This window comes from Nothobranchius furzeri, chromosome 3, assembly GCF_043380555.1.
Source record: "Nothobranchius furzeri strain GRZ-AD chromosome 3, NfurGRZ-RIMD1, whole genome shotgun sequence".
Classification (NCBI taxonomy): domain Eukaryota; kingdom Metazoa; phylum Chordata; class Actinopteri; order Cyprinodontiformes; family Nothobranchiidae; genus Nothobranchius; species Nothobranchius furzeri.
In genome coordinates this window covers 75,275,399-75,288,728 of record NC_091743.1, presented here as the reverse complement: position 1 = coordinate 75,288,728, position 13,330 = coordinate 75,275,399, and the positions used below count along the sequence as shown (strand labels likewise).

The 13,330-nt window shown below is 42.4% G+C and overlaps 3 protein-coding genes across 7 annotated transcripts in view; 1 reads left to right on the top strand and 2 right to left on the bottom strand.

Moving 5' to 3' along the window:
* chd5 (chromodomain helicase DNA binding protein 5) overlaps positions 1-7,531 on the bottom strand; it is a 54,151-nt gene extending 46,620 nt beyond the window's left edge. For all 3 annotated transcript variants that reach the window (XM_015958411.3, XM_015958413.3, XM_015958414.3), the window contains exon 1: positions 6,722-7,531. In XM_015958411.3, the coding sequence (XP_015813897.3) occupies positions 6,722-6,788 (67 nt within the window). In that variant the 5' untranslated portion in view covers positions 6,789-7,531. The remainder of the gene's footprint in view (positions 1-6,721) is intronic.
* Positions 7,532-7,654: 123 nt separating this feature from the next.
* On the bottom strand, positions 7,655-10,480 carry rpl22 (ribosomal protein L22). Of its 2 annotated transcripts, none has more exons than XM_015958416.3 (4): positions 10,384-10,480; positions 9,855-9,968; positions 9,475-9,599; positions 7,655-7,840 (listed from the first exon to the last, which is right to left on the bottom strand). In XM_015958416.3, exons 1-4 carry the CDS (start codon positions 10,393-10,395, stop codon positions 7,699-7,701), a joined length of 393 nt encoding a protein of 130 aa, XP_015813902.1. In that variant the 5' UTR covers positions 10,396-10,480; the 3' UTR covers positions 7,655-7,698. The 2 variants fall into 2 exon arrangements, with proteins under 2 accessions (XP_015813902.1, XP_070406052.1); XM_070549951.1 differs by lacking the exon at positions 10,384-10,480 and adding an exon at positions 10,031-10,354.
* Positions 10,481-11,484: 1,004 nt separating this feature from the next.
* The window catches only part of rnf207a (ring finger protein 207a), a 32,377-nt gene continuing 30,531 nt past the window's right edge, over positions 11,485-13,330 (top strand). Inside the window, exons 1-2 of one of the 2 annotated variants that reach the window (XM_015958418.3) lie at positions 11,485-11,585; positions 11,926-12,128. In XM_015958418.3, coding sequence (XP_015813904.1) covers positions 11,938-12,128 — 191 coding nt within the window. In that variant the 5' untranslated portion in view covers positions 11,485-11,585; positions 11,926-11,937. Of the gene's footprint in view, positions 11,720-11,925; positions 12,129-13,330 lie in introns of both variants that reach the window. The other variant, XM_015958417.3, reaches the window with a different exon arrangement.

Here is a 13,330-nt window from a genome sequence, read left to right as displayed (position 1 = left end):
CTACTTCCTGTACAATAAATCACTCAAACATGACAGGTGTGATGTTGCACTGATGTAATGCAGTTTTTAAATCAAAAGTCAGTCATAGTTCCTTTTGTACAATCATTTCTTTGTTTTAAGTCCCTATAAGTTATGGGTCTGGCAATAAATTAAACATACTCTATTTTTTTTACTCAAATTTTTAATCTTTCATCTGTTTATAAAATTTTATGACTATTTTTCTGACGTTATCTGATTATGTTTTGAGAGCATTTTGATGTTATGATGTTAATCTATTTATGATTTTATGACTTTGTTTTATTTTGTTTTGATCTTTGTGAATCACATCGTGACTATGTCTGTGATAAGTGCTATATAAATAAAATTTACTTCCTTACTTCCTGAATGTTTTACAACGAACACCCGAGACTCTAACAAACGCATACATTTGTAAATGATTATCATAAATAACAGGGGCAAGAATCTGGCAATAGAATATATAATACAGGGAGACGATACGATATAATGCAATACTAAAACCCAGACAACGTTTGCAATTTTTAAGATCGAGTTTAATCTAAAAACTCAGGACAGAAGCTTCCAAGACACATCCAGATTTATGGTTTCAGAGTCACAATAGATAGTTTTTGAAACTTTAGGCTATGTTTATGTTTATGTTTATGTGCTTAGCAGACGCTTTTACCCAAAACGACTTACAATTTATTTATTTTTTTAACCTATAGGGCATGTTGTGATCTGTGGGGGAAACCGGAGTACCCGGAGAAAACCCACGCATGCATGGGGAGAACACGCAACTCCACGCAGAAAGGCGAGTTTTGAACCTGCGACCTTCGTGCTGCGAGGCAACAGTGCTAACCACTGCGCCACCATGCAGCCACCATGCAGGCTAGAGCTTTAACGTTAAGGTCAGTTATTGTTGGGTTAGAAACTTGAACATTTTCATATTTAGCACCACTCTGCAGCCCTCTGCTGACCAAAAAACTGCACTTGATAGTTTTGTGGGGCAGGTAGGTGCCCTAAAGGGGCACTCTTTACCTGCTTGTTTGCTGCAATGCTAGTGGTTAGCATTTTTAGTTCGCTGACCGTCAATAAAAAGCACAAGAAGAACAAGAAGCCTGGAGATAAATGAACGAGAGTAATTTCTGTGGAGGGAAAGCATAGGCACAGCCTACGCTAGCTTGAGGGAGCTAAAGGAGGCTACAAAATCACGGACTGATGGTGACCTGGCTTTGTTGCTACTGGACATGTAAGTTATATTATTTGTTATTTAATAGGATGGATCTTTTAACTTTGTGGTTTATTTAGTATTATTAGCTGGCTCATGTTAGTGTTAGCTCGCTGTTAGCACTAGCTACAGCAGGCTGCAGCAGGGTTGTTTGTAATTGCACTTTTAACCAGTGGGACAGAGGAGCAGGAAACTGCTTACAGTTACTTTCAGAGCTCTTTGTTCCTTTAGAGCGAAGATGGTAAAAACTGCTGCTACCTGAAACATTTCAGTGCATCGATATCTTCTAAATCCCAGATAAATTACATTTTTACTCATTTTAGTTCAGAGATGAACTCATTGTCACGATGTAAGCCAGGAGGAGGTTAGGACCCAAGATGCAGACCCAGGATGATGCAAGGCAGGAGTAGTGAAAGCGTAAAATCCTTTATTAGGAATAATTGTCCAAAAGTAAAATCCAAAAGGGCAGGAACCCAAAAACCGTAATACAAAAATCCTAAAGTGCAAACCTAGAGACCATGAGAGGGAACTGAGACAACGCTGACACAAACAATGGACTGACAACACAGTGAGACGCAGACAGGGTTATGTACACAGGGGCTGGGTGATTAAGGGAATTGGACACAGGTGAGACTAATAACAGAGATGGGGAGCAGAACGGAGCAGGGGAGGAAACCAGACCTAACTGGGGAAGGAAGCAAAAATGAACCAAAGGGAGATACTGACTATATGATCCAAACATGACGGAAACCTAATGATAAGTGGGGTGACTGAAGGGAAACGTGAGGGAAACCTAGAGAGAACCTGGAGTGGGCTGGGGAACACAAGGAGGCACATGAGGAACACAAGGAGACACATAAGGGGGATGCAGAACAGGAGTGTAGGAAAGCAGAACGAAAGCGGAAAAAGGAAAAACTGCACGTATCTCTGAGGATGCTACGTGACAGTCTAACAAAATATCAGGAAGCATGAAGGATGTACATGTCAGTCTTTCTTCTGGGATCTCCACAGATGCTCACTCTAGGATTTTGTTTAAGCCACTGTCTCTGTTTGAAATCCTGGTTCTGCTGCTCCTGGATTTGTGCTGGGTCCTGTTCGTGACTTCTTGGATTTTTTTATTGAGAATGTGTAATCTCTCTGTTAATGTAGGTTTAGTTTTATTTTCTTTACCTGATGCTACATTTAATGAGTTTACACCAGCCTCTCTTTTACTGACCTGGTCATTCCTGCCAAAATGATGAAGCAGATGTTCACTGTTATTGGAAATTTGCTGCTCACTGCCTGTCTAAGATCGGGAATTGTCCCAGCTGCATTCAAACATGCTGTCATCAGACCGCTTTAAAATACACACTATTTGGACCCCTCTGTTCTATTTATAGACCAGTCTCACATCCATCGTATTTATCAAAGGCTTTGGAGAAAATCGTTCCACTGCAGCCATTTTTGGAAGAGAATTCCATCCTTGAAATTTCTCAATCCAGATTTAGATCTAGACATAGCACAGAAGCAGCCTTACTAAAGGTCCATAATAACCTAATGTTGTTGATGGGTCTTCCTATTGCTCTGGCCCTGCTGGGTCTCATGGCAGCATTAGACACAATAGATCAATAAATTCTCATCTCTCATTTAGAAAATGTAGGAACTTGTAGCACTGCATTAACCTGGTTCAGATCCTTTTTGTCCAGCAGAAGTTTCTGTGTCATGTAGGTAACACCTATTCATCCAGGACGAGCCTCCCATTTGGCGTACCCCAAGAATCTGTTTTAGGGCCTACACTTTTCTCCCTATACATGCTGCCGCTTGGAAATGTCCTTAAAAGACATAATCTGTCTTTCCATTGTTATGCTGATGATGTCCGAGTTTATCTGCCAGTAAAGTCCAGACATTGTGCTACAACTTCCTTACCACACTGCATGCATGACATAAAGCTTTGGTTGTCAGAAAACTTCTTACACTTCAATAATGACAAAAAACCGAGTGTTTTCTTTTTTCCAAACATGCAAAAGGTCACACTGTCAGACTTAGGATTTTTTACATCGAGTTTTAAACATCACATCAGAAATTCGGGGGGTCATATTTGACTTGGTTGTCAAAACTAGCTTCTGTCAGCTGAGCTCTGTGTTTTAGCTAAAGTACAACCATTTCCACGTTCTAAATTGTTTTAAACTGGCTCTTTTTACTGTGGTTTTTAAATAGTTTTATTGTAATTTTTATTTTATTTTTTCCATATTAAATGTGAAGCGCTTTGGTCACCCTCTGGGATGTGTAGAGCGCTATTTAAATAAACATTCATTCATTCATCTCACACAATATTAAAATGTCCTGGGTAACCTGTGAAAAACTATTGTCTAACACAAACACAAACAAACAAACAACGGCTATTCAGAGATCCACACCAGTTAGTGTCTTTTATTCTGGGTTGTAATCTGGTAATAATTTTAAAAAAGAAATGGTCCGGTTCTTCAATCAATCAATCAAAGCTTTATTTATAAATCGCCTTCCGCGACCCTGTCGGGAAGCCCAAGGCACTGAAGAGGGGTTTAACATTTACATTGAACGCATCTTTTTATTTAACAACTGATGATGACTATGCAGAGTTTTTGGAAGGAAATATCTTAACTACCCTTTAATCTGTCAGGTTGCCTTAGGGGGGGAAAGCTACAAGGAGAGAAAAGGTTTTGATTAGAGAGTGGACCTGATTGTGCCAGGTGTTGGACAGAAAAGACGGTTGCTCTGTCATTTGCCCGGGGGACGTCTGGCACCACTTCGGGTTGGGAAGACGACCAAAGCTTCACTCGCCAAACCGTTTCTCTGTAAAATGTGAATGGATGACAAACACACTGGTGACCTTCCAGCAGGGGCTTGGGATGCAGACTGACCCATTCAAATGAGATTCCCACCTCTCTGGGGTAAGGAGGCCGGAGTGTGTTAGGAAGCTCATTTATGACTGACAGCTCCACTTTCTTATTAATAAAAACAGCTGGAAAATAACTATTTTTAATAGGTAAATATCAGATGTCTTTAGGCAAAGCTGTTATTAGAACATAAATTCATCAAACTGGTGGAAGGATAAAGCCCGAGTTAAGTCTAGTTTCAGACGGGAGGGAAAAAAAGCTTGAAATACTGTATACACACACACACACACGCGCACACACAAAGACAGTCTTTTGCTTAGGCTACGCGCACGTACAGCAGAAAAATTGTGTCAACTTTCACAATGAGGGATCCAAAAATAGTCCCTCGTCCAACCGAGGACAACATTTGCAGGCAACACAAAAGCCTGTGATAATCTTTTAATTTGAGGAGAGAACTGAGCAAATAAAACAGAAACGTAACAAAACACAGTGACACGTTTAAGCTTCTCGAGTAACACAGAAGAACTTAGGCCAGGCCAAGTGCTAAGACAAGTAAAAGCTTTGATACGAAAGTGTCTGTGGCTCGAAGTCCCAACAGAGGTTTGTCTGAGATTCTTGACATGGTCGGAATTTAAAATGCTTCTTAATGGAAGTGAATTAACTTAGAATCACTTCTTGTTTTAGATGCATGATGGATTGGAAGCACTGAAGCGTTTTTATGAATCGTTGTCACATTTAGTTGCAAGCATTCTTCCTAATCTCTGCAGGAACTCTATTAAACTGTGCACCACCTACAGAGGTTATTGGGTTTATGAATACTAAATTAGCATTACCCTTTAAGCGTTGGTGAATTGAGTGGTTATATGTAGACAAATAATAAACAAATGAAAGCTTTTATCCTCAGATTTGACCTCTCTCTCCACGTAAAACCAAAGCGTTCTGTGGGCTTGAGTGAAATCATAAATATTTCTATTTGAAATGGTGTAACCTTGAGTCAGTTTTATGTGAAGCCATCTTGTGCAGAAATGTCACTGGAATTTTCCATTGTCAACTTTTTCACTTTCCGTCCATTTCATACCACCAAAACTTGGTTTTCCCCAACATTTGAAATGAAGCTGCATTGTATCAATTTCCCTCTGGGATTAATAAAGTATTTTTGAATTGAATTGAATATGAAACATTGTTTGTAGAGTTCAAAGCGCGATGCATACGTGAAATCAATGAAAGCTGGTATTACACCGGCTTTTACCACAGGTGCTTAGCAACAATCAGCCACTTGATCACCTTTACCCTATAACACTGGAGCAAGAAGCATGTAATTGTTTAGGACAGGAAGAGCGACCCAGAAGTCCTCTTCTGGTCCTCGGAGTAGATTTACGCGGGCCAGATTTCTTTTCATGGATGGTTGATTTTTGTCTCTCTAGTAGGGCTAAACGATATAGAAAAAATCATATTGATCAATATCAATAATTATTGAAAACTATATGAAAATATCACACATAGTTTAAGTGCAGCCCTGGCCATCTTAAATCCTTACTTTATGATAAAACAAGTCGGTTGCATCACCAGACTTGTTTTTTATCGATTCTCTGTTGCAAACCACCATTTTTTGTCCACGGCACAAAACATGCAGAATTAAAAAATAGCGTTTTTAGCCCCATTGACTTGCACTCATTTTTTTCCTTCTTCCGCGGACTCATGGTCCGGAAGTAGATGGGCGGGACTTAAGCTCCCTAAGGTGGTGTGTGTGTCTCTACCCCCCCCCCCCCCCCCCCCCAGGCAGAGAAGTATAAATTAGGCTTTAGGGAAATATACATTATGAAAGATTTTCCTAGGCTCATAGTGCAGGGTCAGTCTAACTAAAACATTTTTAAGTTACTTTAGAATTTTTAAACTATACATCCCAGCTTTAACTTGACCTTTCTGGCCATTGTCTTAAAAAGTTAAGACACTTCCGGTTTAGGACATGACTGGAACAGTCGCACTTAGAGCATCACAGGCCACACTGGGAACTTTGCCTTCCTAACAGTTCCTGACTGATTAGACCTGAAACTCATTAAAGAGGAGTGCATAGGCCCATATAACACAGCTCCTACGTTAAGGGGCATAGGCATTGTATTTGCAGTAACAAGAGAAATGGAAGAAATCTGGCTTGTGTGCAGCTGTCATGAGACCAGAACAGGGCTGCATCACAGAACATGGAGGTAGAGTGAATGTGGGGTATTGCACAACCTAGAGCAGGTGACAGGCTGTTCCTGGAGCCCACACGTGGCTTTCGCACCTCTGCGGTCATGCAATGCAACAAAATAAATTAATTAATAAAGTTCGAGCAGCTTCCTGGTCACAAAAGAGACATGGATGGCCTGAAGCCTGACAGAACACAGGAGCCTGCAGCCGGGTTTCCATGATGTCCCTAAAGCCGGCTGGATGTGAGGACAGCCGGAGGCAAAGCCAACATCACGTCAGCCTTCCAGACACCAGGTCGTGGAACAAGACGGGGAGAGTAAAAGGAATGACTGCTTATTGCACCTCCTCCTCCTCCTCCGTGGTATCGGGAGCGCAGGACAAGCCCTTTTCCCCGCATTCAAGGCGTAACGGCGCAAACCCATCTGAAGGACACCCCGCCTCCCGGATCCCTCACCTGGCACGTCGTCTTCAAAATCCATGTCGTCCTGTCCCTCGTCCTCATTACTCAGCGAGCCCGGCATCTTTATCTCATAGCCCCCAAAGCCCCTTTTAGGCTGGGAAAACTGGAAGTTAACCCTCCAGACGCCGCAGCCCAGCCGCTCTTCAGCCAATAACAACTCTCTGTTCACCGCTGCCGGGATTTCTTTAATTTGCAGCGAAAATAATAGAAAAATCTTCCCTTTAGATCAAAAATATACATGTAGAAAAATGAACATTAGGAAGGTTTCCACAGATCCCTATCCAGGTCTCGCAGTCTGAAAAATAAGAAAGACAAAAATGGAACACACATGCCCAGATTGTGACGTCTGGTCTGTTGCCATGACGATACATCCCATAGTTTCACCCATCAACTAGTTAGTCGCACGCTAGTTAATATTTTAACTAGTAGTGTTAAAATCAATCACAGCTGCGCGTCTCGTGCTGCAGCGGGAGAATCCGGACGCTTCCGCACAGGAAGTCTGAAGAATGGAGACGGAAACTTGTCCCGAACAGCCAGAGAGCTGCGTGGAGGGCTGAGACCTCACGCATCTCTGCTGGAGACAGGAGCCCGTCCTTATGAAACACATGGGTTACAATTCTGGTTCATTAACGCCACAAAGGTGCAGCTGATTAATCCCACATGATGACTTCCGGTGATCTGTTGCCAAGGTTACCACAGATGTAAAACAGGACAATGAAGCGCAGTTCATTTCTGTGCATCAGAACAACTTCCATTTACATATCTGACTTCCAGTTATTTGGTTTTCCAGCTTTTCCTGTTTTTCTGAAACTATTTAAATGCTGTTGATTCATAATTAAGACAAAAACTAAAGTACGACCTCTATAGTACGACCTTACAGGGAACTGATGTGCAACACAAAACAGAAGAAAAACAACAAAGACAGACTTTTTTCTTTTGTTTCGTGATTTTTATTAAGAGTATTGCTAGGTTTAATCTTCATCCTCCTCTTCCTCATCCTGGTTGATCTGGAAGTAGCGCAGCTCGTAGCTCTCCTTGGTGTTGGCCACAACCCGCAGCCAGTCCCTGAGGTTGTTCTTCTTCAGATACTTCTTGGTCAGATACTTTAAATACCTGAAAAAGAAAAAAAAGATGGAGGAGACAGGTGAGACGAGGTGGGACAGGATGTCTCGTCTTCACGGGAACAGTAATGTTTCATGTTATTTACTGGAATTGAGCCAGTGTGGTCGTAGCTTGAGCTTCCAGGGTTAGTATCTGATGTGTGTGGCGTGTGTGTGTGTGTGTGTGTGTGTGTGGGGGGGGGGGGGGGGGGGGGGGGGAGTAGTATGCAAAATGTAATAAAAATGTAAGACACCTCAGGAAAAAGCTCCACACTACAGTGGGAGCTAACGAGGTTCTCACTAAGTGAATAAGAATTAAATCTCTGATAACGTGCTCTGACTTTATTGGCTTACATATAAACAAGCTGTACATGCATAAAAAGCCATTCAAGTATTTTTACTATATTAATTTAGAAGGACAGATGACATTTATCTGGCATCAAGGTTGGTTGGAGCACCACCAGACTTCTTCTGGAGATTATTGAAGAACTTCATTGGCTAATGTCGCCCTCTGGTGGTGATGTTCTCATGTGGCGCTCTCTATTTTGGACTTGAAGCAAACACCAAAACTAGGTTTGATGTCTACCAACATTACTGAAACATCTTCTTTTACACCTAAAGAAGTTACACCAAATCAAACATCAATATCTTTATATTTGAGAAAAACGTTTCACTTGAACAAAACCTAAATAAGACTTGAAGCCCTTCTAATTTAAGGTCTTTAAACATGCTTTGCATCAAATAATCTAAAACTATATTTGTTTACAGCTGTTTATTACATCCTCTGACCCAACCTTTTCCCTTGAGGAGATGCTTATCAAACCCTAACTTCTACCCACATAAACACAATAAAAAGGGATTCATTTAGACAGACAGGTGTGACAGGATGAGCGTCCTGTCACAGTATCCCGATTGATCATGCGCTCTGGCTACTTGGCCAAGGGGATGTCACTTTAGCTGACTGGTAGGCACACGTGACTCTCACCCGGCGGTCTGGGGATCGAATCCCGCCCGGGCCCTCATTTCTCCACCTCGCCACACAGGGCAATAACTCATACCCAGCTTTAACTATAATATCAGGTGTGTTATCAGGATTTCATGAATGTATTCTTAACAAATACGATTTTGGCAATCTCACAACCTCCGCTTAGGACAATTTTGGTCACTGGCCCGAGGTTGGGAACTACTGTTCTGACGAACATACCCTCACACTGGATATGCTATTTGTCCCCCTCCACACATAGGATCGTTTTGGTCTGGTAGCATCACCTGAGGATATTGTTGTGAATCGGTGACTTTAGAGGGTTTACCACCCAGCTGAGAAGGTGACTAGCTGGGTGGCGTCTTCAGGTGGGAAAATGACAAACTAATGCAGTCACTGAGCAGTAAATACAAATATGATCAAAACCAAACGGGTAATTTCCAGTCGTTATGACTCTATTGCACATTTATGTTGCCAGTTGGCTGCTAACTTAGACTGTCCTCATAGATTGTCCCTAATTTAAGGTGGCACCACATCCTGTTCACAAACACTTCACCGTCCGTTTAACTGAAACCATTTCCTTGCACCGAGCATATTGCAAAGAAATGGGCTCACTGAGGTACACAAGACATTTCTGACACCAGGTATTATATTTCATGTTGTACCTCTTGGAGAAGGGCACTTCTGAGTTCACAGCGATTTTACTCTTGCTCCTCTCAATGGACACAACGCCACCACCCAGGTTTCCAGCTTTGCCGTTCACCTTAATGCGCTCCTGCAGGTACTGCTCCTGTTTGAGGACATCACACCACAGCAGGACTTGAACATAACTTCATGGCACGCATGCTTTTCTAAGTGAAACGATCTACTGTGATCTGAACACGTTTCCTATTGATGTGGATGTGATTAAAATGACGATACATCAAAATCATCTCTGTTTCTATGCTGATTACAGCATCCAGAAATATTTGGTTTGATCCATAAAACTGACACTTTACTGTTTATGTATTCCAGCTGCTGTCATTTGTGTCTGAAGGATACTTACAAAGTTGGCAGCATCCATAATGCCATCCTCCACAGGATGAGTGCAGTCCAGGGTGAACTTCAGGATCTGCTTCTTCTTCTTCCCACCTGGTTTCCTGAACACCTGCTGCTTCTTCTACAACACAAACACAAGAAGCTCAAACGTGAACTTGAACCAAAACCAAAAAAAAGAATCACCTTAGAATAACGAAACCAGCCCGGACTGGAAACCATCGGATAAAAACACGATGACAAGTTCGCACAAATGGGCAGGGAACGTGACCCCGAGTCGGAATTTCACTACTTAAAACAAAACTCTTGAAACAACTGAAAACACCCGTTTACTCCGTTGCGAGCTTCAGCTAGCTAACATTAGCGCTCGCGGCTAGCTCTGCGTGTTTTGGACCAACTACTGGAAGTACAGTCAGGTACGACGCCAGAACAGCATTTCTTATTTTACTGTGCTCCGGGTTTATACTCGGCTGTGGGTGGCTAATACAAGCTAAGCTGCGTTGTCTGTGTGCGCTTTATTTAGTCGTTTGACTACTCACTATGGGTGCCATGGCAGACACGCTCAGCAAAAAGGAAAGAGCTTCCGCTCTGCGCAGGAAGTACAATACCCACCTGCTAAATCGATTGGATCAAGCTATCTGGGGTTGATTATACAACCTATTCCCATGCCTTGTAGTCATGGGAATTCTGGCTCTTTTTAGAGAGCCGATTCTTTTGGCTCAGCTCACCAAAAAAAGCCGGCTCTTTCGGCTCCCAAGTGGCTCCTCAGATTTTCTGTTGTGTAGAGTACATTTATAACCAAAATAATGCAAAACTATATGCAAAATGATGTACTAATGTAAAAAAATGCTATATATCAAATATTTATCATTTCTATGGATTTAATAACTGAACACTTTCAGAAATCTCCACTTTCCGACTGCTGGCGCTCATTTTCTCACCGTCTTCGTTGCACTCTCCTCTCTCTCTCTCTCTCTCGCCTTTGTCCTCCTCCTCATTCCCTCTCGTCTCCCTCCGCCCGCATGTGCTCTGCTGTGTGTCTGAGTCTGATCCTCCCTCTTCCTCGCCCCTACTGCTCTGTGTGTGGACAGTCTGGACACGCAGTTACACATGCTGACCAATCAATCGCCTGTGGCTTTCACCAAAGCAAAAGGGGAGGGGGGAGGGGACGGCTCCCAATGACGAGCCGGCTCCCGTCGTTCACTTCAAAGAGCCGGCTCTTAGAGCCGGTTCGTTCGTGACCGACACATCACTAATGCCTTGGCTGTGCCGAAACGTTCTTATTATGAGAAATACCAAAATGATAATGGGAGACATTTATGACAGGATAAAGGTAACACGTAGCGGTGAGCCAGTGGGGATTTTGATTATCCACAAACTCTCCTTAAAATGTGATTGTTGTAGAAGTTTCTGAAGATATTATCTGCCCTGTTAACATGTGTTAATTACATTTCACCACTATTTTAGTGGATGGCAGTTCTCTAGTTCCTTATTTATTCCATGATTTTTCCTAAATAGCCCAAGGTACAATGAGTTTATGGCATCAGAAATAGGACAGGTGCATCATTCCAAACCCTGACAACAAAATTAAATGTCTCTTCTGAACTCTGGCAGCACTTGTGGGCTGGCACGAGGTGTGAGTAGTCAGCTGCCCGGTGGTTCAGACCCCGTCGGCCTACTATTGAAGAGTTTCTGCATTGTTGCCATTCCTGCTGGGGGTAGCTGATAGCACAACTGAAAGGTAAGACAGTGGCGGTCTGTTCTTTCCACAGACGGCCCCACTGTGGTTCGCTAGATACAATATTGGTGTTGACATGAAATCAGTTGTTATATATTTATGATACTTGGATTGGTGACCGAGTCACATCTGACAAGGTAAGACCAAAACAAACATCAGCTTGTTTTGTAACATCCCAGTCTTGATCTGTGTTTGATCATTCTCAGCTTAGCCACTCTTAGCACGACTGAAATATTTGGGCTGTTTTTCAAAACCACAACACGCGATTTGTTGTCCAGCGATAAGAGGATGTGCAACTTCAACTTGCAGCTATACATTTACCCGTTGTCATTGTTTTTACTAGGTCTGTCTTCAGATGGCAGGGGGAATCTTCTCCAACTTGAGCAACCCATGTGATGTGGATTGTGTAAATGTCCACCCTCTGGTGTGTCATCTGTGCCATGAGCAGTACAAATCTCCCTGCTTACTGGATTGCTACCACATTTTCTGTGCTCGCTGCCTGCGAGGTCGGACCAATGACTGCCGCCTCAGCTGCCCCCTCTGTGGGTAAGAGGACAGCACTCAGTAGTTCATCGGGGTAACTTTTGATTAGGACGTCTGCCTTGGAAATCTGAGCCACAATAACACACGTGATGTTAAGCCACAAATCCTCAACAAAGTGAAAATGGAGTCCAAGGTTGAGTAGGGATGCTTTTGGGGCCTATTAAAACACTTGATTCAGATTACAACATCTAACAGGTTGTGCATGTTGGACACAGCCGCTTGCATGGATGCATTTTATCCATGCACGTTCTGGTTGAGAGGAGAGCTGATAGAAAGGTTAGGCCCGAGTGGCTGCAGCAGCTGCAAACCCACCCCCACTTTCATTTAAGCCATTACACCCAACACTGTTCCATCAAGGCCAGTCACATTGAAGGTACACTGGTATTTGGCAGTGGTGCCGGCAGCTTCGGGTAATCAAAAGCAGTCACATGGTGCCAATTTGTTTAATTCCTTATTAAGGAAAAACTCGTGATTTGCAGACAACTTCAGGTCAAGAGTGCTTTAAACAAAGATCAGTCTGACTCAGTCACAGTCGAATCAACATTCTCTTTTCAGTGTACACTCTCCAAGGTTCAGAGAGTGTTGGTACAAATTTTGGTGCATGTTCTGGTCCTATCAGCACACGTCTTTTATCTTTAGTGCACAGCTGTGAAATGAAAAACAAGTATTTTAAAGCAAAGAACCTGACAGACAGTGGACCTTTTTGTTTACATTTCCATCTTCATCCTTCCAACAGCTGATTGGTCCAGATCGAGCACCGCCCGGCTGTTGGTCAAACACAATTATTAAATGAAAAAGCAATCAGCAGAACATTGTGGTATTTATGAATTCAACAGTCCTGTAGCTAATGTGGTTGCTGTGGCAGAGAATAGACACAAGTCATGTTTGACTGTAGTTTTTAAACATTTTTTACACCTTTGATGGGTTTGTTTAAATCTTGAAGCTACATTTCCATTACCATCTCTTGCTTTACTTATGGACGGTTTGTTTTGCTCTTATTACTGTAGATGGCCTTCCCGTAACCACCAACATGTTCAGATTTGCTCCCTTCAGTCGGCATCTTGTGATTATGCCGGACTAAAGAAAGGAAACCAAAGATACGCTGCATTCTGAAAAATTCCAATTATTTTATAAGCAAATCAAGAACAGAGTTGTGTTATTAGTTTATTTCACATCATTGTTTGATTAAAGCAGACCCAAAGTGT